Source organism: Solanum lycopersicum, chromosome 6 (genome assembly GCF_036512215.1).
Source record: "Solanum lycopersicum chromosome 6, SLM_r2.1".
Lineage (NCBI taxonomy): Eukaryota > Viridiplantae > Streptophyta > Magnoliopsida > Solanales > Solanaceae > Solanum > Solanum lycopersicum.
Genome location: NC_090805.1, coordinates 44,531,320 through 44,556,921, shown reverse-complemented (window position 1 = coordinate 44,556,921; position 25,602 = coordinate 44,531,320). Strand labels below are relative to the sequence as shown.

General features: G+C 32.9%; 3 protein-coding genes and 1 long non-coding RNA gene across 4 annotated transcripts; 2 read left to right on the top strand and 2 right to left on the bottom strand.

The window, feature by feature from the left end:
• Positions 1–756: 756 nt before the first annotated feature.
• On the top strand, positions 757–7,235 carry LOC101267818 (cytochrome c1-1, heme protein, mitochondrial). The gene is made up of 9 exons (XM_004241664.5): positions 757–940; positions 1,024–1,056; positions 1,151–1,236; positions 4,912–5,099; positions 5,224–5,503; positions 5,573–5,644; positions 6,209–6,325; positions 6,408–6,473; positions 6,777–7,235. Exons 1-9 carry the CDS (start codon positions 937–939, stop codon positions 6,891–6,893), a joined length of 963 nt encoding a protein of 320 aa, XP_004241712.1. The 5' UTR covers positions 757–936; the 3' UTR covers positions 6,894–7,235.
• Positions 7,236–12,005: 4,770 nt separating this feature from the next.
• LOC101268115 (BIIDXI-like protein At5g11420) lies at positions 12,006–15,433 on the top strand. Its single transcript, XM_004241665.5, has 3 exons — positions 12,006–12,132; positions 13,457–13,969; positions 14,672–15,433. Exons 1-3 carry the CDS (start codon positions 12,063–12,065, stop codon positions 15,205–15,207), a joined length of 1,119 nt encoding a protein of 372 aa, XP_004241713.1. The 5' UTR covers positions 12,006–12,062; the 3' UTR covers positions 15,208–15,433.
• A 300-nt stretch (positions 15,434–15,733) lies between these two features.
• Positions 15,734–16,966, bottom strand: LOC138349170 (uncharacterized). The gene is made up of 3 exons (XR_011221800.1): positions 16,835–16,966; positions 16,396–16,745; positions 15,734–16,123 (listed from the first exon to the last, which is right to left on the bottom strand). It is a non-coding gene; the product is annotated as an uncharacterized lncRNA (long non-coding RNA).
• Positions 16,967–18,870: 1,904 nt separating this feature from the next.
• LOC101268405 (uncharacterized) lies at positions 18,871–25,602 on the bottom strand. The gene is made up of 7 exons (XM_004241666.5): positions 24,817–25,602; positions 23,856–24,163; positions 22,892–23,563; positions 22,540–22,668; positions 21,860–22,063; positions 20,880–21,080; positions 18,871–19,507 (listed from the first exon to the last, which is right to left on the bottom strand). Exons 1-7 carry the CDS (start codon positions 25,088–25,090, stop codon positions 19,385–19,387), a joined length of 1,911 nt encoding a protein of 636 aa, XP_004241714.1. The 5' UTR covers positions 25,091–25,602; the 3' UTR covers positions 18,871–19,384.

Here is a 25,602-nt window from a genome sequence, read left to right as displayed (position 1 = left end):
TGGTCCATTTATATATATTTGTTGATTAATATGTATGTCCCATTTGTCCTTTGTAATTAAAAAAAATATTATCTTAATAAGGAAATATAATAAATGGTTCACTAATAGTATCTCAGAATTCTAATAAGATCTGGATATAAGGTAATTAATTCAATATATATCTTATTAAGGATGGCTTGACTTACTTAAAAATCTTTGGAATGTAGAAATAATTGAGGGCTTGGAAAGATTTGGTGTTTAGGAAAAAAAATTGCTCATTTGACTACATAAATGGTTTATGATGAGTAAAATACTTTTTCCATTAATAAAATTAGTCAAATACATAAACAGCTCCTTTGACTTGACCTCAATTTTCATTTTGTCATATGTTCTACCCCTAACTTTCTTTCATTTTAATTAATTTAATTCCATTTTTTTAAAATGTATCATTCAAATACACAATTCTGATTTTTATATTTTTTAATTACTATTTATGTTTTCATTTATAATTTTGTACTTTAGAAATCGATGTATATTTGTTAGTTTTTGTACAAACAAAAAATAAATGAATAAATATTAATTTTTCTAGTTTTTTTAAAAAATGTCTACATATTTTTTGCGTGATAAATAACTAATGATTTTTTTTTTACCTATGTCCTTTAGAAAAATGGTTATTATATGGAATAGTAATTAAATAATTTTTTAAAACTGTATTTAACTTTTTTAATAATAAAATTACATACGAATTATGCAAAAATCGAATTTGACCCGAAAATTGGTGACCCGACTTGAAGAGTGGATCAATTTCTGGCCCTTGATTTCTCAAAGGCCATGAACTAGACGACCCTCTTCTCGCGCACACGAACAAAATCGTCTCGAACAGTTCAGTCATCGCGGACGCACGCTACGTTCTTCTGCCATCCACTACTTACCGGCGCAACATCTTCTCTGTGAATCATGAGTAATCTTTTCTGGAAATTCTAATCTCGATTTGGATTTCATTGATGTCGATGCAAAAATGAGCTGAATGTTTTCATTTTGCAGGTTTAGGGAAGAAGATCAGAATAGGATTTGACGGTATGAGCTTAAATCTCAGCATCGCTGTCGAATTCATTAGCATTTCCTTTCATTCATGTGTTATATTAGAAGGTTTTTTCTTTCTTAAATTCAGGATTTGGAAGAATCAATCGGTTTATTACGAGAGGAGCTGCCCAGACGAATGACTCGAAGCTTCACAGTAGAAATGATGCACTGAAGGTATCAATTTTTAGGATATTTTTATTGCATTGTTGGCAGAGTTAAATTGCATGAGTGATTTGTTGTGTCTTTGTTCTATTGATGAACTATAAAGCTCTGTTTGTTTGATTTGAAGCTTTGGGTCATCTCATGTTATTTCGCTTAAAAATCAGACGCATGTGATATCTTCTCTTTCCTGTTTTATGCAACAATGTTTGACTGGACACTTAATTTAAGAAGTTAATTTGATTTTATATTACATAAGTGATAGCGGAGGAGAATATTATTTGATATTTGAGAAAGTTAATTTAAACACTAGACATGTAAAACATATAGTTAGAGTTAAAAACTGAATAGTTAATTGAATTTAAATAATTAAAGTTGTGAAATTGATATAAATGAAATGTTTTCCATTTTGTGGCATCCGTAAATGGAAAGAGTGCTATGAAAAGGCTGAAATGGAAGAAGTACAAATATTGCTTCAGCATAAGCAGGTCCGTAGGAGCAATGGAATTGCCTCCAATTCTTATTTGTATTTAGATAGCTGTACTTATTTTATGCTACATACAGTACAACATCTCCTTCGTTATGATTGAAATCGTAAGTGCTTCTCAATTGACAAGAAGTATAAACTTTGTGTTAAAGGTAGGACGAGTTGGTAAATGTGTAGCTTATACCATCCATCATGCTTTTCTAACCTTGTAATATGATGTGTTTTTTCCAAATTAAGAGGCTACTGAACAATTTAATGAGTTTGTGCAGAGGAGCTTTTCCTTCAATAGTTTCTTTTTACTAATTGTACCTGGAAATGATCTAGAGTTGTTCACAAGTGTTCATATAGAACTTTGCATAGGAGTAAATTACTTCCTAGGAAGATTGTTCTAGAGTAGACTTGGCTTTGTTTCCTCCATTCTCTGTCTCTATTTTAGCATATGAATTCACCAGATGATCATGCTGTGCAAGGGCTCAATTCCAGGTCAAAATAACCTGATTGCTTTACCAAAGCCAGAAAGTCATATAATGCAATGTTTCTTTTCTTAGAACATAAAGTCAATTGATTGGGATCATTTTGTCTATTGTAATACAAACAATTCCTTTATCATGTTGTAGTCTAAAGAGGCAAAACCTTCTAAATAGTTTATCAGTATATTTGAGGTGAGAATACTTCATCTTGGTATCAATTTTCACTGAATAGCCCTTGCTTTCATTTCACAAATGGTAAAGAATATAGAGGATTTTCTTGTTGAGGAAGGGGTAAAATGGGTTGGGGAGTTGAGGTGATATGCCACGTGATGTCTACCTCATTAAAATGTCAGTGCCACATGGTATTGTGTGTCCACCTTGGACAATCATAACGGAGTAGGGTTATATTTTAATCATGTAGATAAAGGGGGTACGGATAGTATAATGTAGGTAAAATTGGTCCTTTTCACATAGTAGAGGGGCAAATTTGACCATTTTTCCTAAAACAAAAGTGGAAAATAAGTAATGATAATAATGACAACAACAAATCTGGAACTTATACTCACAAGTAGATATCACCTATATGAATCTTTTTCTTCCATTATGCCCTATCTTTAGCTAAGTTCGCATTTATGTCAAAGATTTGTAGGTCTTTTGAGACAGCTTTCCAAGCTATATTAGTTCTACATAACAGTTTCACTCACCATAGTTTCATGCCTAATAACCGGTGCCTCTATAGGTCAATGAAGCCATGTCCATACCATCTCAAGTGGCTTTCTCACATTTTATCCTCAATGTGTGCTACTTGCACCTTTTGATGAATGTAATTATTTTTAATTTGATCTAATTTTGTATGACCGTACATCCATATTAGCTTACACATCTCTACAACACTATCTTGTGGAAATGTTGGACATTAGCAACCCAACATTCATTACCATATGACGCTGTATTTCTCAGTCATATGAAGAGAAGAAATGCATCATTTGAGAAAAGTTCTCATAAGGTGAAGTTTGGAAGTAGAACAATTTCTTCTGTCATGTATCCTCAATTAATGCTTCCTTAAATGCTATGTTTCAATTCTCCATTCCAAGAATTAGCTAAAGGTTATGTATTGTAGGTCAATACTACTCTACTAGAACTAATAGGCAGCATAGGATAAGACACACTACACCTAGGAATCAACCAAACATAAACACTGTTCTTTTCTTTCTTTTAGGTGGATCTATCACAAGAACGGAAGAAGGCTAGCATTTCTTTATTTCCCCTCCCGTATATTAATATGACTTGTCTTGCCAATTAGGAGTCTTTCATTCCAACACAATAACAACAACTATGCCACAGTAGTGAAAATGTTGGGGAGGATGACTATAGTTGTCTTCTTGCCAACGACACTTATTCATTTCAACAATGAAGGATAAATTTGCAGAACCAGGAGATACTTGGAGGTCTCATTGAAGCATCCTTTGCATCTATGGTATTCCAATGTATTTGCATTTTCCTGAGGAAGTGCCATAAAACTGAACCTCTCATAAACTTTGTTCTAATTCCAGTGTGACATGCCATAGAATTGCGTCATATACTTGAAATTGCTTTTGACTGTGCCAATATATACTTTATGCCATATATTGCAACAATACTGTCTTTTAGGTGAGCAATTGCCCATCTACAAGGATATCAATTCCATGCATTCCTTGAAGTTGGTTGTTCTTACTGTAGCAAATGGGAAAAAAATGAACGTTAATTTATGATATAACACCACCAAAGAGATGAAACTCTTGCTTTTAGCTCACGAGATGGATAAAATATTGGGATAATTGTATAGAATGACAAACTAATACTATAAAATAAATATAGTAGCTGCCGTTTGATTTATTTGTGCTCCATAACAAACTGTTTGACAGTCCCTCTCTCCCTCATATTCTCGCTCGCCACTCTCCCTCTCTCGCTCGCGTTGGCTCGTCTCTCTTGCTTTATACAATAGAATTGTATAAATTGTGTTTCTAATTGTATAAAGCGAGAGAAAATTGTATATACATATGCAAATAATATATCTCCGTCTTATGCACTTATAATTATACAATAAAAGTATTTTCCTGCCCAAGTCTCTTTTGCCTTTCTCTTTTTCTCGTTTTATACAAATTCAAATTGTATATAATTTCTCTCTTTCTTGTTTTATACAATTCGATTCAATTGTATATTCAATTGTATATATCATGCCCAAATCTCTTTTGCCTTTTTTCCTTTCTCGTTTTATACAAATTCAATTTGTATATAATCGTCCCGTACACTTGTAATTATACAGTTCGTTTTATATACTTCGTTTTATACAATTCTCTGTCCAAGTCTCTTTCTCTTTCTCGTTCTATACAATTCTCTGCCCAAGTCTTTTTTTTTCTCGTTTTATACACTTCGTTTTATACAATTTGCTTCAATTCTATATGTTTAGTGAATTATTCATATACATGTTTGCTATGGAGCGGAATTATGCAAACTTTGCTATAACATACAAATATGAATTTTGTGTTTGCTATATGTGAAAGTTGCCCTAAAATATTTCAAAGTAGCTTTTGTTCATTTGATTTTCATTTCGTTGAACAATTCTTTGCTTATGTTGCGATTAGAAGCTACAGTGATGTTCTGGTAAATCATTAACATTTGCATTGAATGCCTTGTAAAAGCACATAGAATAATTTTCAGCTGATCAAACTATTTCTATTATATATTTTGAAGCGTGGCCTGGATGGACTTGAATCTGCTGGCTCAAAGTCTTTCAGAGCACTTGCAGCCATTGGTGCTGGAGTGTCTGGGCTCCTTAGTTTTGCAACAATTGCTTATTCTGATGAGGCTGAGCATGGACTAGAGTGTCCCAGCTATCCCTGGCCTCACGAAGGCATCCTAAGTTCTTATGACCATGCTTCGTAAGTACTTATGTGCTGCTACATATTGTTTAAGTTTCTTAGTTTATAGTCTCTTTTTATTGGGAAAGATTTGGTTCATAAAGTTTTGTCTTAGCTTGTATGCCTCCATCTTTATTTAATACAGGATCCGTCGAGGTCACCAGGTTTACCAACAAGTTTGCGCGTCATGCCACTCAATGTCTCTAATCTCATATCGTGATCTTGTTGGGGTTGCATACACCGAGGAAGAGACCAAGGCCATGGCAGCAGAAATTGAGGTGGTTGATGGGCCTAATGATGAAGGTGAGATGTTTACCCGTCCTGGGAAGCTGAGTGATCGTTTCCCTCAGCCTTATGCAAATGAAGCAGCTGCAAGGTTTGCTAATGGAGGAGCCTATCCTCCTGATCTAAGTCTAATTACTAAGGTACTGGTTATCTTCTAAAGTTTGACAAACATATGAGATCTGCGTTGCCTGATTTATTCCACTTTTCAGGCTCGTCATAATGGTCAAAACTATGTTTTTGCTCTTCTAACTGGCTACCGCGACCCTCCTGCTGGTGTTTTGGTAATTCCTGTCTCAAGCTACTTTTGCTTTATGACTATTTCTATTTTTGTTTGAATAGAAGAACTAGTAGATACAAACAGTTATGTATGAAAAAAAGATAGTGTGCACCCTTCGGGGTGGCCCAGTGGTTTAGGCTTGGGGCTTCCATGTTGGAGGTCTCACGTTCGAAACCGTTGCCAGCGAAAGCAAGGAGTTTTGTCTTCTGGGTCGAGCTTGTCGCACCGGGCTTGCCTAGTGCTGGTTACCTCTCCTATGTGGCCCTCAAGCTATTGCATAGGAGCGGGGTTTTTACCGTGTGCACACCCAAAGGGTAGCGGCTGCGGGTTTCCCTTGTCAGCCAAAAAAAAAAAAAAGATAGTGTGCATCTGAAGATGTTGCTAGGAGATATTGGTACTGTCCAATTCCAGTTTAGTTGGTTGACCATGCTTTGTGACTGGGAAAAGCCTCGTCTGATTCAATAGTATGAGGAAGTAGAAGAATAAGCATTCCCTGTCTTTTGATACCAGTTTGTCAATAATTCTTCATTTCAGTAGAACTCATTTTTCTGGTCAACTCTCATTATAGATTCGAGAAGGACTTCACTATAATCCTTACTTCCCTGGTGGAGCTATAGCAATGCCTAAAATGCTTAATGATGGAGCCGTTGAGTATGAGGACGGCATCCCTGCGACTGAGGCACAGGTAATGTATCTTTCCTTTACTCCTTATATCTGCTTTATGTTTTGAACCATTTCTGTGGAAGTTATAATGTTTACGCTGACAGATGGGAAAAGATGTTGTCTCATTCTTGTCATGGGCTGCTGAGCCGGAGATGGAAGAGAGAAAGCTGGTAAGTTGTAACTTCACCTTCCTCCATTCCCTGCATATATATCAATCTGTGTTTTGTTTATTAGTTTGTGGGCATGTCTTTTCAAATTAAAGTTCTTCCAAGAGTGTCTCTATATATATGCTTCTGTCTTGCTGAATCCTGAATGAATCGAACTTGTTGAGAGAATCCCACGTAACACCAAGTTTAGTGTTCTACTATCACATTCTGAGTAGCTGATTTGCATGCATGTTGAATGTCAGTCGATCACCCCATAAGTTACGCCATAATATATTCCCGACTCTTGACATATTTGAATTTCTACAGATGGGTTTCAAATGGATATTTGTTTTATCTCTCGCACTTCTACAAGCAGCTTACTACCGTCGTTTGAGATGGTCTGTCCTCAAATCTCGTAAGTTGGTCCTTGATGTTGTCAATTGATCTCGAGGATTTCACGATGTACACTCTAAGCGTGCAAGGGCTTAGAGAATAATATTTGCTAATCATTTTGTCCAATGATTCGAGTTTGCAGCGTTATACGATATAGTCTAGACTATAGACAATAGAGTGCAATTATAACCGTCTCTCTGCAGGTATTCTTTTTGAGGGGTAAATAAATAACTACTCAACTATTTATGGTACTTTGTATCTTTCATACAAGAACTTAACGTTGGGACGTGACGTTGGAATGTCCAACATCCGTTCCTTCTCTTCTCTTTTGTTGTTAAAACGATGAAAAAGTCCCACATCGGATATTAATGAGATGAGTGGTCTCTTTGACAATCTTTCTCCCTTTGAGCTTAGCTTGGGTTCTCATTTTTTCAAGTAGTTCTTAACTATTTTGAACGTGTAAACAATAACGTATCTTACTCAATACTTTTTAAAAGATTTTGAATGTAATCCAATCTTGTAAATTTTAAAAAATAAGTCAATTGGTAGTATGATTTGATTATTAAGTCGATTTTAAAAAATCACTAATATCCCTAAAAAACAGCTCATGGGATGAGAAATTGATAGTTCACAAGTCAAGAGAACGTTTAGTTTACCATAAATGTTGGATAAGACGTATAACTTAAGAAAAGACGAACAAACTTGGGACACTAAAAAAAAATATGTCCTATTACCTATAGAGAAAATTAGGCTTGTGCAACTTTTAAGACTAAATTTGTGATGACTTTTGCAGAGATAAATTGCAGACGGTAAATAAAAGAAAAGTTTTGGATGAAGTTAGGACTGGAACTTTATAGAATATTTGTATTTAAAGACTCAAAGGAACATGGTAGAATGCTAAAATAATGACAATAAAATAATAGTGAATCATTGTCCTATTGCAATCATCAAAGATCTAAAGATCAGCATGTGTGTGTGTGTCCGTCTCTTGATGGGTATGTATTGGAAGTTTTTACAAGTACAATTATTGGTAACGTAAAAGTATTACTATTAGAAAAATAAATATTTTTTCAATGAATTGATAAAATACATAATGAGAAACAGATTATTATTAAATTACTCGAGAATAGTCATTAAATATTTTCTTTTTTCACTTCTTCAATTTAAAAAGTAGTATTTTGTTTAGTAGCATACGTAAATTGCAAATTGGCTTAGCAGATTATTGTATAGGACACAAATGAACTTTCTTGCTAGGTTGTAAAACAAGACACTGTCTTATACACATTTTACGGTAGAAAGCAACTTACGCGGTTAAACAAATATATATTAGTTAATTAGTTATTATATATATATATATATATATATATATATATATATATATATATATATATATATAATTTGTATTAGTTATCATTCACAACTTACTTATAGTTATAATTACATTCCTCTGTTTGGCCTCACCTCTCTCTCGAATCTCCCTTGCCTCTGTCCTCTTTATTTGATGGCTAAAGATACCTAATTCGAACATAAAATAATAAGTTGAGTTACATTAAACGAAAATCACGACCCTACACCCCATACCATACAAATTAAGAAGATAAATTACTTACATGGTACACATGCATGTTACAACCTTGCTTCATTGTCCATTCATCATGACTAATTGCATGTTCTTCTCATTAAACATTTTCGAATTATTGTGTATCAACCGACCACTAAGGAGCTGCCAAAACCCCTTTGAATGAAAAGACAAATAAATTAAGGATGCACTGAGTTCCACATGGGATTGCTTTTCAGTACCAGATCTTCAATGTCTTATATTCCCAATTGCCTACTATCACGTTGTTCTGTTTTTTTTTTTTTTCACAATATGTTAATTTATTTATATAGTATGATTTTATGGTTATTTTTACAACATTATCATTTCTTGAATTGAAGATTACTATAAGATCTTGGACAATATTCAACCACCAACATTATCCTGCCACAACCATGTGCCTATGGCCAGGTTAACATCTTCAGCTAACTTCGTCGGTTGTAAATTTTATCATGTCTTATTAAAATATATCACATCGAACAAATGAGACGGATGAAATATATATAAAAAGAATGTATCGATAACACTTTAAATTTATCAGCTAATTTTATTTTAGATCATCAAAATATAATTAATTTTAATTATGCACGTGAACATATGATAATACGTGTTTTTAAAGTCCACCTCGAATTTCAAGACTTAATTAACTACCAAACTAGAGTTTGATAGGGCTAGAGGGGATTCCTAGTGGTGCGGTGAAATTGCATAGAGGTTGGAAAGAACAGTAAGTGCAAAAGTACTTTGTTGGAATGTCATTGTGAATGAGATTATATGCCCCAGTATTCCTATGAACACTAGGCGTTTTATGTATCGACATATGCGTGATAAGTATTAAATAAGTATTAAAGTTATTTATTTCAAGCGTCTAGTTCGTAAATAAGTTAACTATATAAAATAAGTCAGTTTCTTTATTTATACATAACTTTAATTGGAGCAGAGCTGAATTTTAAAACAAGATTAATGTGTATAATTAAAGAAGCTGATATAATTTAAATGATTAACTTATCAATATAATAAGTCTTTATACAAAAAGATATATATAGAAAATTTAAATAGAAAATATAGGATGAAAATATATTATCCGATGATTAAATAATCACTAAAACAAGTTGTACTTGGCATAAAAACCATGGGTATTCTTTAGCTTAATCAAAAGAGAAAATTAAATGAACATTCAATCTATCTATATATATATATATATAAATTTTCGTTGATATTAATTTCGTTGATATTAATTTTTTTATATGATGATTATTATAATTTAGTCTTAAATAAAAATAATACAATTATAAATCTATCCCTTACTCCCGTCTCAATACTTGTCACACTTCGCTTATGTATACTAGTATAAATTATAAATTTAACTCAATCAAAAAGAAAATTAAATGACCATTATATATATATATATATATAACTATCCCTTACTCCATTTCAAATTTAAGAAAAGAAGTTACTAGATAACTCTCTTTTAAGTAGAACATGAAGCAATTCAAATTCTCTAAAATACATGGGAGAGTTTGATAATTTGTAAGAATAAATTGACGTAGTTGACACATGGATCATGCTCTTAAGCTAGACTCCATTTCAACATAAAATTTAATTATTTTTGATATTTTAAAGATAATTTGTATATTTATTTAAATCGGAGATAAATTTTATAATTTTAATAATTTGATACTGTTTATATATTTATTGAAATTTGAGATAAATTTTATAATTTGTATGTTTATTGAAGTTGGAGATAAACTTTGTTCTTCTGAGTTTTAAAGATTATTGGGTGTTCTTTGTGAGCGATTCAATGCTATTAGTCAATTTTCTGGTCAAGCCAACGTTCACAATCTAAACAAGTGGCAGTGGGTTATTTAAATTAATTGGTTGCATTACAAGTTAGAACTTTGTACTCCCTTCAATTCAATATATAAAAAACTTTTATGCTTAAAATATCACAATGTTTATTTTATCTTTACGAAATGATTTATAAATTTGTAAATATTTATGGTTTATTTCAGATGAATCAATGAGATGACAAGGTTACTTAGACTAAGTTAACTATTGCCAATACTAACTATAAATGATTGTTTGGTTGGAAACAAATTATCTCAAAATTAATTATCTTATTATTAGTTATTTTGAAATATTTTATCATATGAGATAACTTATTCCATCACTATGATCTAAATGATATGATAAGTTATCACGAATAAAATACAAAAATTTCATCTATCACTAATTTATTCCCATCAATACTTCTCTTTATCTCTTAGTAGTTAATACTTTCTTCAATTATTTATCTTACTTTTCTGTTTTAAAAAAAGTTTTTTAAAAGAAAAAATTAATAACTTTTTAATTTTAATTTTTTATATAATATATTTAAGATTATAAATCAAATCATAATTTTAATTTATGATCATAATCTTATTTATTTTTTAAAATGATATGTTAAATTAAATAAAACAAATAAATTAAAATAGAGAAATACTTAGAATATGCAGACCTTTTACCATGTATGACCTTTGCATTGACTATAATCCATAGAACATGAAGACTCAGAGGATAACAGATGGAAGAAGATCATATGCTTAAAATTTATTAATGCTTTAAACAAAAGAGTTAAACACAATAATTCGACCTAATTTAAAATTTTCCATGTGTGTTACTGTGTAGGAACATGGTGGCTTTCATAGAGCCACCAAAACAAGGCAATTAATTAAGATGCTTACTCACTGTTCTAGACTCCACATATATATACATATTATAATACTTATATCTAATAAATAAATCAATTTTAATCTATGGTATGTATACATTAAAAATATTTCACCCATCTCAAATACTCCAACCAATAATTTATTTATTTATTTTAAAAAAGTGTACCCATTCACAGTCTTCAAAATCTTGACCGGGACTCTCTGCCCATAGGGGTATGATTAGGCAATGTTGCTTAGGTTTATTTATTTTAAAGATGAATTAAGATACTTTGGTTACTTAAAAATTAAATAAAAGAAAATGATTTTTAAAAATTATCTTCATGCATCCCCTATTAAAAGACCATCAATTTTTTTAGAAAAATTTATAAGTAAAAAGAAAATCAAATCTTATATTAATAGTAAAAAATTTAGGATAAATGATAGAAATTCACACTTTTTGTTTTATTTATTTTCATTATTTCCATTATTCCTTATTACGTTTAAAAATCTCTAAAATTTCTTATTTTTTTAATTTATTCGAGCTAATATTTAATGTATCCGATTCAATTTTAATGTATTCGAGTTAACTTTTAAAATATCCAAGCTATATATTGATTTATCTAATTTTTTTAATTTTTAAGAAATTAATATAATTAAAAACTTATCACGGATAAATTATAATTTCACATTTAAAAACTATGAAATTTATGTAATTTACGCGGAGTATTTAAGTAAGTTTTTCAAAATCTTTGTCCCCTCGAGGAGCACGAGGATCGCACGTGCACCTATGCTTCGTTGTCAAAAGTTAAGCTGAAAAGGAGAAATGGTGGCAGTTTTGTAATTAACTTCTGAGCTAGGGGCAATTTGACGAACTGAAATAGATAAAAGCCAGTTGAGCGTTTGTGAATTTCGTCAGTGTAATCAATAACATCGAAAATGAAGAAGGCTGCAGCCATATTGTTGGTGCTGCTCTTTGCCACTGTTGCGAATTCATCTCAAAAGGATGGTAAGTAATTCCAACAATTCTTCTGACTTTTCGATCGGGCAATCACAGTGTTTACTTTGTGTTTTCGTCAAATCAAAAATATTTTCTATTTCGTTTGATACACATTCATAATATTTAAACTTCTTATATATGGTTTATGTTATGAAAATTAATCATCTTTCTGATATTGGTGTTCATCATGCGTGCTATAACATTCACTAAAATCTGATCTATGAGAATATTCATCATGATTTAAAAGGCAAAAAAATAAAATATTAGCTATAGTGTGCAAATGCTAGTAGTGGTAATTATATGAGGAGGAGGAAATTAGTAAAATCGTAAAGTTAACATTACTATCATTCCCCAATTATGAATTATATACTACAAGAAGAACGATGTTACTCTATAGTCCATACAACTTCCTTAGTTTAGCCAGCTTAATTATAGCATAAAGTAATATTTTTTTCATTTCAATTTATATGATATATTTTGAATTATAAAATTTAATTAATTTTTTTTCTAGAATTTTTTAAAAATATTTTAAATTATCGATTACTATGATCTATAATATTTTTTATATAGTTTTTCAATATGTAACTTATATTTTAAAATTTCAAAATTAAAATTAAACTGTTTAACTCTTAAAATTTAGATTATTATATCACATAAATTGAAACGGGTAATAATCTTCTAACAAAAATCATTTCATTTAAGTGATAGGATGATCCAGCCATGTCCCCGATCTCCCAACACCATTTTGGTTTGCCATTCAATACCTCAAAATTAATTGTACCATATTGTAAAAATATATATATATATATATATATATATATATATTTACCTCCGCTAAAGCAAATAGCAATGCGATGTAGAGATAGAGGGGGGGGACTTCATTTATTTATTTATTTATTGTTCATGCATGTGATAATTGCAGAAGAGAATATGTGTAATGTGAATGGCACCGCCAACCAACATGCTATGCTCTTTTTCCCCACCTAGCTAAAAAATAATTACGTTGGTCCGTTCACTTTTTCTTATTCATTATATAGTATTATTTTAAAATATTGAAAAATATCTATTCATAGTATAAAATTAATAAATAATTTATTTATTTTATATTTATTTTATTTTTTAATATTTAGATTAATTTATAATTAATAAGACTCATTTAGTATATAATTACTTATAATAGAGTATAATTTACGGATATGCCAAATCAATAATGAACCATTGATTTGAACATGGAAAGTACTTTGATAAATCTCTTATTGATCTAACACATTGGTAAAACTAATGATACTTTGAATATATGTATGTAATTTTTTTTTTGAAAAACTTTGATCAGGATTATTGTCAAACGGCAACTTCGAGCTAGGTCCAAAACCATCGCAAATGAAAGGCACAAAAGTAGTAGACCGTCACGCAATTCCCAACTGGGAAATCTCAGGCTACGTCGAATACATAAAATCAGGGCAAACACAAGGCGACATGCTACTTCCAGTGCCGCAAGGAGATTACGCAGTTAGGCTGGGTGAAGACGCATCTATTAAGACCAAAGTGAAAGTTACAAAAGGAATTTTCTATTCAATTTCATTTGTGTTCGCTAGAACTTGTGCGCAAGAAGAGAAATTGAATGTTTCCGTTTCCCCTAATTCTGAGCCGAATGATTGGGGAATGCTGCCATTGCAGACAATGTACAGTTCCGAAGGATGGGATTCGTATTCATGGGGATTTTTGGCTGAAGCAGATGAAATTGATATTGTGATTCATAATCCAGCTGTAGAGAAGGACCCGGCTTGTGGCCCGCTTATTGATTTCGTCGCTCTCAAGGCTTTGAAAACACCCAAAAGACCTAGAGGTAAGTACTAAAATTTAAATTCGCGTTAGAAAATATTTTAATTAAAATACATTATTTGGACTATTATCTAAAATGGTATTGTCATATACAAAGTAGCAATATAAGTTGCATACTTTCTTCATTTATTTAGACATTGAGTGACATAAGTACATAACCCTTTTATCACATTATATTTAATAATTGATTTTAGAAAATAAATAATTAAGGCCTATTAGTCAATGAAATGGTTGAAAATCTTGAGTAGAAATAAAAAAAAAAGGCTAGATGAGTTTTTCCATCTATTCTAGTCTTGATCGACAGAGTTATCTGGTACATGTTGCTTATGGGAGGTGAGATGTATCCCATGAAATTAGTTGTGGTGTATGAAAGTTAGTTCGGACCATGATCATAAAAATAAGATGGGGAAAACATGAAAAAGAAAATAAGCATCTTTTCTTGATATGTTAAAAGTGACAAAGTAAATTTTAGAAAATCTATTTTTGAAACAGTAAAAATAATAAGGGAGTGTAAAAAACAAGTTCTTGAATTTTCACAATCGAATGAATCTTAGTACACATTATCCCAAATTTTACAATTGGAGGAGCACGTGACATATATTTGTATTTACTGGGACTATGATATAGAGTAGTCTAAAGTCTAATAAAAGAAGACAGAAATTACACTTCGACTATATGATTTGATGATATAAACATTCAAGTGCAGGCAACATGTTGAAAAATGGTAACTTTGAAGAGGGTCCATACATTTTCCCAAACACAACATGGGGTGTTCTAATTCCTCCCAACATTGAAGATGATCATTCTCCATTACTAGGATGGATGATTGAATCTCTCAAAGCAGTAAAATACATCGATTCTGAACACTTCCACGTGCCCCAGGGCAAACGAGCCGTCGAGCTCGTGGCCGGAAGAGAGAGTGCCATAGCACAAGTTGTGAGGACAAGACCAGGAAAAATATATGATTTACTTTTCTCAATTGGTGATGCTAGCAACTCTTGTGAAGGATCAATGCTTGTGGAGGCATTTGCTGGAAAAATTACTATGCAGTTTCCTTATGAATCTAAAGGTAAAGGTGGATTCAAAAGGGCTAGGCTTAGATTCACCGCAATTTCACCACGCACAAGAGTGAGGTTTTTGAGCACGTATTATCATATGAAGAGTGATAATTCGGGTTCCTTGTGTGGTCCTGTGGTCGATGATGTGAGATTGGTAGGACTTCGCAATCCCCACCTTCCATAGGTCTTTTTATTGATTGAGTTTAAGTTTTATGCATGACGGAACACTGTGATGTTATTAGTTCATTGGAATGTGTGTCATAGTTGATGTGTTGTTGCTTCTTTTTTTTTTCATGTCATAGAAACAAGAGAGTTAAAATGATGTACTTTTACATTATATATTGTTGTATTTTACTTGTATTTATACAAAATTTTCGAATAATCAAATGAAAGAACCTTTCTCGGTTCAACATAGTATGTGTGTTACTTGTTTATTGGATCCAATGTCACTTTAGAGACAATAATAAATGTTACTACAAATACATATTTAGCGACAATTAAGTTATTGTTGTTAATTAATTGTCACTAAAAATTCTTTTTGATGTCGTGAATTATCTCAATAATTTCCATTTGGAAAGAATGTGCATGAGCAAAAATTCAAAACACACAGCTGATTAACTACTTAAATTGTGTCTCTTGTTGCATAGACCTGCAAAAGTAGAATGTCAATACTTAAAATTCTCTAGGAAGAATTTATGCAAATGGCAATGTTTTAGATAGGTGTTTTCTCAACTTTCACCAACTTTGTGCACTACAATTTCAAAAAGGTTGATTTCTCAAATGGTCAGAAAGTCATTTTTTTCTTAGTTCTGATCTTTTACAACAAAGAAACTTTCTGTTATAATGACTATAGTTGAGTAACTGTCTCAGAAATCAACTCGCTTTGACTATAAACTCTCTTGCTCCTGACCTTAAATTCCCCTCTACTGGTTGTAAGTTCATCTAGTATCTCAGCATTACAAATGTCTACTTCACCTTCCTCATGAGTTCCATTAGTAGGTGCTTCCTTTACCTGATACATAAATTGGAAAATTGTGAATATTGCGATGTATCTGAATGGCACTGACTCCACATATGATGCATGCACCCCTTCAAGAACCCTGCCAACATGGTCACTCAAGTTAGTTGAAGAAGGAAACGGCTTTAAAGTTCTATGCACTGACAATGTAAGTTTCTAACACTATCATGGTAACTTTTCATATCAAGTCTGATATGTACTTTAGTAAACAGAACGAAAACTTGCTGTAACAAGTTAAACCGCAGAAGTTCTATATTTTGTTAATGTATATAACTTAAATCCTTTTTCAAGTACGTCTTACTTTCTAGTGAAAGAAAAAACTTCATTATTTCCTAAAGTATTTGAAACACGGACCAACTTAAATCTCCTTCCAGGGGTGATGAAAAGAAGCAATAATCTTTCCCAGAGTTGGTTTCCTGGCAGGCTGTCAATAGCCATATAGGCAAAATATCCCCAAAGAACTGAGTTTGGTATCTTCTTTATCACCGGCATAGCACAAACTGATGCTGCTACTAGTAGCGATTGTAATAGATTGCTCACTCTTTGTTCATTCACTCGGACAGGTACGTGCACATCTCTGTGTTTCTCTGGATCAAATGCGACCTCTGTTGTACCTCCATTTTTGTTTTCAGTACTTTTCATTACTGCCTCTTTTAGGTGTTCCAACTTTTTAGCTACTGTGGTCTGTAATAGGACATAAACACCTGTACGAACTAAGATAAAGATTACTGTGAACTAAAACATTATTTAACAAATGATATACGCAATGTCCTGATAAGAGGTGGAAACTTACATCAGAAGAACTATCAATCTCTAGGAAAACTGCTTGCATATTTCCATAGATTTCAGAGTTGCTAGCTACTCTCCTTGGCACTTTTAACCATCTTCCTCCGAATCAGCTGGTTCACATGCGTTAAAGTTTTAATGGATTCAAAAGAGTACCATCAATTAAGGCAGCAAAAATGTATGTCGGAGGAACCTTCCCCATATCCTGCAATTTGAGATTATGCGTCCAATTTCAAGATATTTCAACAACCAACAGAAACTTACTCTATCGATCCGTTCACAAATCAACGCACCTTGATTACAGTCCAATGATGTGAAGATGCAGATTCCCAAGGAAGTGGACTAAAGAGCCTTGTGGGAACTCCAGATGAAACTTCACTTGGCACTCCATATGAGAGTTCTGACCACACAAGAACCATTAAAGGAACACAATAATCAGCAACAAAGCTTCTGAACCAGCCTGATTTAACGAGAAAATAAAGTAACATTAGTTAGTCAACTTCATGAAGATTAGATTTATATTATATACATCGACAGTATAAGAAAATTAAACACCTGTTCCATACCCTCACGACCTTGATTTTCTGCTTTTCAATGATGTGTAGAGAATGCCCAATGAAAAACATAACTCCAAGTAACCCGTTTATATAGAGCCACTGGAATTGATATGCCAAATGAAAATCATCGATAATGCCTCTGAATGGAGATGTGAGAAAACTCTTCATCCCCTCTACTAACAGTTCGAAATTTTTTTAACTAATGGTACGTTGTGTGAGGGCTCCATTCTTTTTTTGACATTTATTTTATTTCACTCTCGCATCTTCAACATCAATCCAGTTTTTTATTTTACATTGTGAGAAAGACTTTTTTTAATCTTGTGTTTATAAATTAAAATTATGACAAAAATATCAAAATATTATTAATCCTGTGGTCCCATGGAAATTTAAAGTTAAAAGTGTTGTAAAAAAAAGAAAAAGAGTGATTATTTTTTAAATAAACTAAAAAGAAATAGGACATTCTTTTTGAAACGGAGGAAATATTTTATTTCATTCTTAATATAAAGTTTTAAGTAACATAAATTGCTAGTAAATTGTCTGTTCATATACAAATTAATGGATAACTCAAATAAAAATGAAATCATTAATGAAATACAATTATATAAATACTCAACTTTCAAGATTATTATATTGCTTCTATAAATAATGCTCTATTAATACATTATGAAGTTAAAAATAAGCATTTTTATTCTTAATTTTTTAATTTCTAGCTAAAAAATGTTTAAACCAAAGAATTTCAAATTATATTAGTGGTGAAAATTGAAAAAAGAAAAACATAGGAGGAATTTTGTTCCTAGTGAGAATGGGAACAGAATGTATGTTGAAGTCTCAATTTGACTAGTAAAAAGAAAGTGGAAAAAATGAGAAAGTTTTAACAACATAAACCAACACAAAGAGACGAATTAGTACAACGACAATATGGGCTAATTTCAATTCATGTTTCATAATTACTTCTTTTTAAATTTGCGATTAAAAATTTAATTTTTGGATTAAGAGCTCTTATCAAAGGTGATTTTATATTCAAGATCGAAATCTTAAGGATGAATGAATACTCACGAACATTTTTGGTAGTCAAAACCCTGCTTTATGCTGCCAACCAAAATAGAAAAACAAGCAGAAATTTTGGCATAAATATATTCCAAAAATTCACATTTTAACACCTAAGAAAATTCTTTAAGGCTAATTAATTCCACTAGTTCATGTCTTGAGACTTCAAGTTATTTGACAAAGGCCGGAAGAAAGAAAAAGACAGTCTTGACTTATACTATTCTACATGGAAACTTTTAGAGGATTTTTTTTTTATATAAAAATATTGATTAAACATAAATTATTTCTCTTATGTTATGTAATATCTCCTTTTGTCATCCTATTTTAATGTATTATTCAAATATAAACATCAACGTTCTTGCAAAATGAAAATATTATTCAAAATAAAGATAGCATACAATTTCATAATATAAGGCATGTAAGTGGTTGAGTCATAGAGAAGGCATAAATAATAGTAATGTTGATATTCTCAGATTTGTTAGTTATTTACAAACCAAATACATAGGTGCATGTCCTGCTTCATGGCAAGCACGTAAAAAACACAAAGGAGAAGAAATAACTGTGTGCTTGTATTCAACCACAAGAGTTTTCACAAGAGAGAGATTCTAGCAGCAGGAAATCTGCTACGCTGTTCCGGGAAAAAAAAAAAAGGAAGTGTACAAAGATGCTATCGCCACTCTTATGTGGTAGATAACAGAAAACAAAACCGAGTTCAAGAATCTGCAAAACGGAAATAAGAAGGAAGGAGGGGATGGTAGAGAAAGATACATTTTGAAAGCTCTAACACTGAAGCTGCTGCAAATTCACAATTAAAGCCTACCAAAAGGAGAGGTGGACTTGAACCTCTACCTTTTGAGTAAATTTTTAGAAAAGAAAAATTACAAATGATATATGTGAAAAAAGGGGCAAAAACCTCAGTTGAATAAATACTTGCGACTTGACATTAGAGCATCCTATTGATGTTGCTGTTGTGGTTCCACTAAAATTCTATTGATGAATGGCGACATAGCTGCTAGCAATGCTTTTGGACATTCCTCGTGTGGAAGATGACCACAGCCCGATATGGCAACCAGTCTCTGTAAGTAAGTGGAGATCACTGTCAGATTTGCAGGAGTAAAGCTTGAAATTTTGCATTTACCAGGAACACCATACAGTATGTATGCTGCCCAGAAATTGCTGCAATACTATACATATGCTTTTGGGACAAAGTGAACGTTACGAGCAAAAAATCTGTGGAATATATATATGATAGCACATTTGTGTTTGGGAAACCAAAATATGGTTTTCTTTTTCTTATAATTTCTAGAGATGGTTAGTAGGGTTTCCATGTGTAAACCAAGTAAAATATACATTCTTTATTTGACGGATATTTCAAATACACTCCTTTTAAAATCGCACACTTGATTGCATGCATCTACTTGTGCTATGGCAACTCAACCATCTAATATCTTGTAATTTCTAGAGATAGTTAGGTAGGGTTTCCATGTGTAAACCAAGAAAATATACATTCTTTCTATGATGGTTGTGCTATAGCAACTCAACCATCTAAAACCAATTTTCTTTTCGGAACATATTCCACATAATATGTTATTCAGCATTGTCTTCAATCTTTTATTTAAACATCAGAACCAGAATGTTCTTTTACTTTAACAAAATGGAATCTCCGAAACCACCTTTAAGAGGTAAGCATTCACAAAATTATTTAATTCATATTTTTCGCTTTGTGCGTCAATATTTGTAGTAAGGAGACTTTTTCAAACAGTATTTCTTGCTTTTGTGGTTTACTCTGTTTAGTCTAAACCATAATTCTTTTATGTTCCTCGTACGGAGTGTTATAATATTGTTTTCCCAGAGAGTTTTCTTTTAAGACGTCCAGGGAACTTTTCCTATTGAAGAATATACTCCAAAAAAAACCCCATCATAATGTCAAGAGGAGAGACTCATAAAATAAAAGCATTTATTACTTGACTCTTTAGGATTATTGAGATACAATTACTAACTAGGATCAAGATAATCACTCACTGATCTATATATCTAAAAGAATTGGGCTTCTATCACAAAAACAAGCCAAAAGCCCAAAACAGCTTTTGAATCACCACAAAGAACAAAGCAGGCTTTTCATCACCAAGAATGATCAACTCAAATAACTGTTGAACAGTTCATTTTTAAACCCATATAGTACAGCACGCGCCACCGAATTGATTTAATTATAATGAACCAAAATATCGCTAGAGGAAAAGAATTTCAGCTTTTAAAATTAACTCGACCGGGTTTCCCATCAGAAACAACATGTTGCACAAAACACCTAAACAGGTAATACAAAGTAAGGGAAAACACATGCAAAATCATAAAACACTGGAACAGAAAATTTTAGAAGAGCATGATATAAAATAGACTACTGCCACAAAAATCAAATTTGATGAGTGAGAGCTGAGAGGGAGAACTTACCGAATTTACAAGTTTTGATGCCATCACTTGAACAGATTTTATAGATACAAGTGCATCTTCAGCTCCTCCGATCACCATAACTGGTAAACTTTCAACTGTTTTTAGCAATTGTGCCGCATTTTCTGGTGAGAGGACTGTCTCAGATGAAAGTTTTCCTATCTCATGAAGTGCTTCATCCCATCCTTCAACACATAACGGGGCCTGATTACACACAGAAGTAGAAAGGATGATGTCGTGATCATATCATAACCTATGAAAATGTAAGACTAAACGACTTGACATCGAGTACTGAACATAAGAAAACAGAGGAAGACATATTTGTCCTACATACCGACCAAACTATTCTCATCTACGATATCTCAACTCTAGGTACATATATTATATGATCCCAGCTTAATAAGTGCAGATGCATCTGTTACGGCCTCTATCAAGTTGCAAATATCTCTAACTTTCACTGTCTTGTCTGTTTTCTTATGATCTTTGCCCCAAAAAAGTTCTTACTTCAAAAAACAGTACCATAGAAAAGAAGTATGTAACTTCATATGCATCACAAAATGGTGTCCCGGCATTTGCAAATGCAGAAACAAATTTCTTTGAATGTGACAGATAAAACTTTCAGTGAGCATTTTGTACTCCATTCTCCTTTTTCTTAACAATACCCGCATCCCACCAAAGTCAATTGTTTATATCATAATGAAAGACTATAAATAGAACAAATCTTCTTTTACTTAAAATCAGAAAATCTAAGTATTTACTTTAATTTTTTAATTTCTAGCATTAGTTCTGTTTAGTTAATCTTGGTTAAAACATATGCTAACACAAGCAAAATCAAGTTTAGTTCACAGATGTGAAATTCAAGATGTCCGACTGGAGAGAAACTAAGGAGCACATTAAATTTATTACAAACAGTATCAGTTCCAATCCAGAGGAGCGATGATTACCTAGTATAAACAAACAAACAGCAAGAACACATTCTATACCTTGTATAGGCTCAAAACATCAGTTGTCAACTTGGTGGCATCATACCATGCACGTCTATTAACAACTTGAGTAATTTCTGTTCGCAACAGTGGACGCACCAAGTGTTTTTTTCCAAGAGAAGTACGCAATAATATCCTTGCAAAAGCTGGAACTAGTTCTCTCGACAGGCTAACATCCAGTAATACAATCCCCTTAATATGGACCTAGAAGGCAAAAAATAAGCAAGAAGATGAATATTATTCATGAACACACGCAAAGGAGGTGCACATCATTTACCTGCAACTCTAATTCAAAACTCATCCTAAAGTGCTTCATATCAATTCTCTTCAAATAAAGCAGAGCAATATATATATAGGTTAGAAACTTACTATGGGAAGAGAAATTGCTTGAGCAAAATTTGGGACTAATGGAATTTTCTTAATTGTTTTTTAATGACATAGGTGTCCTGGCACCTTCCAAGCACCTTGACTGGGAACTTATTCTTATTCATTAAATCATGGCTTCATCAAGTTTTCAGTCCATACAGTTCAGATAAAAGTAAAGCACACAAAGGTACATGCCAAGAAGAAAGCAGATTCATGAGTCATTCACATCAATTGACTTAGCAAAAGGGGAAAAAAAGAAGTTAAACTCACATTTATCAAATTTATTGACTCATCCTAAGAAAAGGTCAACTCACATTAATTGAATTAGTGGATGATTGAACTCTTTGTGCAGCCTTCAGTGCAAGCAATCCACCATCATCATGGCCAACAAGTACAACTGAAGTAAAACCCATATCCGAACAAAACGAGAGAAGCAGATCAACCTAAAAAGTAAAAAATAGGACAGTTTAACAGAAGGCCTACAATATCGAAAATTAACATCCCCTAAATCATAAAACCTAAAAATTTCCTCGCTTTCTAGCTCTTGCCATTTGACATTCTCACTTCTTTTCCATTAAATTAATTGCTGTAATCTCAATAGTTTGATCTCATGCTAAATTTTACAACAAACTTCATTAGAAGATACGATCAAAAGCATTAGAATACCTGGCTATCAATCTTGTAGGGATTAGGCAATTGATTCTCTTCCCAGTCTCTCTGACGTGGCCTAGATGTCAATCCCCATCCTGGCCTGTCGAATGCTGTGACTGCACAACCGACCTGTTGGGCTAAGTCATCCATCACATTTCTCCAAGAGAAAACCCCACCTCCAAAACCATGCACTAGAACAATTCCAAACTGATTATTCCCTTCAACATCTCGTACAGGGAATGAACATCCCACCTTACCAACATCATCTTCATCACCAGTTTCATCTAGGCAAAAAGTAGGGATTTCTTCAGATGGAACTGGGGAAGTTGGAGACACATCTAAAAGAGGCATAGAGAGAGTGTGGGTATGAAATTGAGTGCTGTGGCTCCTCCGAATACGATAATCGCTTTTTGACAAAACATGCAACGGGGTAGCAGAAGAAGGTGTGGAAGACAACGAACGGTAAGGTGAACCAGGCAAGCAAAGTTTGTAATGAACAGAGAGCCCAAGGCAAGAAATGAATGAACTGTCAACATCAGCAAGTAATATAGCAGGGACTTCCCCCTCCTCATGAGCCGATCCTGCAAGTTTTCTCCTCATATCACTCTCAGTTCTTGTTTTACCCGTCGGAGTTGGAGATCGTGGTACCTTATTGTATGCAGAGAAAACAACTTTGCAAGGAAGGACCTGTAATTGTAGAGGAAACCAATTCTCAAAAACTTATAGACTTCAGATAACTGTACCTTCTTTAAAAGGTCACTAATAAATCAAGGAAACAGACTACATAAATAATCTCTATGATCTAAATTTCCTAGGAAATAAAAAGCAGTTAAATAGTAAATTGACAGATAACCTCTAATTAAAACTTAGTTAGGAAAAGAGCATGCCAATTTGTGAATTTTACAGAATTGATTCCCACAGAGGGAAGCACGTCCAAGAAAAGAAAAAGTTACTAAGCATAGTGCATATAATAGCTTACAGCTTCTGGGTCAACTCGGTGAAACAAAAGCTTCCTCCTTGCTCGACAGCTTGTTCTGTAAGCAATTACAGTATGTCCAAGAGCAAAGACCACCGAAGAAAGAAACAACACAGGCATCCCCCATGACTTTTTCAAATGAAGCCTTTGCCTTGAGATAGAAGATGAAGCTTCAACCTCCAGATATGAATTGACAGAGAAAACACAAGCTTTGATAGAAAGAAGAATGACGGAAATGATGGAACAGAATGTAACCGTTCCGAGGTATGGTCCATGTGAAAGAGCAGGGCCATCACACAGAGAATAAACACCTATCATCAGAAACTAAAACGGATTAGTCTTATAGCAAACACCAACCAGATAATAGACTCAAAAAAAGGTCAGTAAATGTTAAAAAAAGTCAAATTCAGATCATCCCATCTAACAACTTTAATTAAAAGAGTAAACCTTGACAAATTATTAGACCTTAGAAGAAGAAATCAAGCCATATCAATGGGGCCATAGCCTAGTAGTAAGGACCCTCAGGCAACTGTTGTTGGTCGGAGGGAGGGACGGCGTTGCTAAGTTTACACAAAAACATGTAAGGGACATCATGAAAAGGGTTGAGAAATTAAAGCCAAATATAAGATTTTAAATTAGCGAACTATACGTGCAAAGCCAAAATATACAACACCAAGCTCTGGGTGTATCTGTACATAACTATATTTCAACTCGAAGCAGAAAAACTAGTTGAAAACTGAACCAGATAGAAACACAAAACAAGAACGAGCTTTAATCTAAAACCAACACTTAGAATTATATACAGTATGCATTAATTAATCATCAGAAAACAACACCAAAAACCGAAACTAGTTAAAAGTCCACTATACAAACATCGCTATCTCGCGATCGTTATTCAGAAAACAACAAATATAATTACATTGTAATAAAAAAAATGGAAACGAAACCCAAAAAAGTTACATACAGGTGATGATAAGAGATCTGACGATAGAAACGATGGGAATGTCCGTCAATGAGCTTTTGAAGGCATATCTACGCAAATGTTCTTTAAAACTGTAACATTTAACGCATGTAAAGCTCGAAATCAACACACTTGGTACCAAAACATCCCCAATTGCCACAATCAGTGGCGCCGATAGCACCAATAACGATGCCAACATCGCCACCATGAAATATATAATCTTCACAAACCTCTTCACCTTCTCCAACATTCCTTTTCCCCCGGAACCCATTATCATAATTCCAAGTCCCAAAGCAATATTGGCCTGGAAGATATTTCAGGTTGGGCTTCCTGAAATAATAGATCGAATACAAAATAACGTTCTAGGTAAATCCACACGACAAGGTGGCGCAACGGCCATATCTCGCCGGCGGCGAACCAAACACCGGTCAGCAACGATGTTGAGTTTAGATATTCCGGGTTCAGGTGAGGTCTCCGTTATGAAAATATGAAGTTCCAAGAAAAAAAGTAAACAATATTCTTCCGGTTTACAAAAATGAATTTCCTCTCTGTCGTCCGTCCGGCCGTTGAAAAAATGTAGAGAGAGAGAGAGGAGAGACTTTTGGTTTATCGCCGGGAGTTTTTAGAACTGTTTTTTTTTCTCTCTCCCCTTGTGTTGTGCCCCCCACCCTGCACCTCCCCTTCGTCGACTTGTATTTTGCTATACTTAGTTAAAATATTTTCTCCCCTTTATTTATTGAGGAGAAAATCATCTAATTTTTGCCTAAGTTTTTTTTTATATATATATAT

What these genes read in the sequence shown, in the direction of transcription:
- LOC101268405 (XM_004241666.5), bottom strand. Translation starts at nt 25,090, where the DNA reads ATGATAATGGGTTCCGGGGGAAAAGGAATGTTGGAGAAGGTGAAGAGG. An exon ending in ACCGAGTTGACCCAGAAGCT is followed by an intron (nt 23,564 to 23,855) that starts GTAAGCTATTAT and finishes CTACAATTACAG; the next exon opens with GTCCTTCCTTGCAAAGTTGT. An exon ending in CCTACAAGATTGATAGCCAG is followed by an intron (nt 22,669 to 22,891) that starts GTATTCTAATGC and finishes TTTACTTTTTAG; the next exon opens with GTTGATCTGCTTCTCTCGTT.
- LOC101268115 (XM_004241665.5), top strand. Translation starts at nt 12,063, where the DNA reads ATGAAGAAGGCTGCAGCCATATTGTTGGTGCTGCTCTTTGCCACTGTT. An exon ending in GAATTCATCTCAAAAGGATG is followed by an intron (nt 12,133 to 13,456) that starts GTAAGTAATTCC and finishes AACTTTGATCAG; the next exon opens with GATTATTGTCAAACGGCAAC. An exon ending in AACACCCAAAAGACCTAGAG is followed by an intron (nt 13,970 to 14,671) that starts GTAAGTACTAAA and finishes ATTCAAGTGCAG; the next exon opens with GCAACATGTTGAAAAATGGT.
- LOC101267818 (XM_004241664.5), top strand. An exon ending in GTAGAAATGATGCACTGAAG is followed by an intron (nt 1,237 to 4,911) that starts GTATCAATTTTT and finishes TATATTTTGAAG; the next exon opens with CGTGGCCTGGATGGACTTGA. An exon ending in TCCCTGCGACTGAGGCACAG is followed by an intron (nt 6,326 to 6,407) that starts GTAATGTATCTT and finishes TTACGCTGACAG; the next exon opens with ATGGGAAAAGATGTTGTCTC.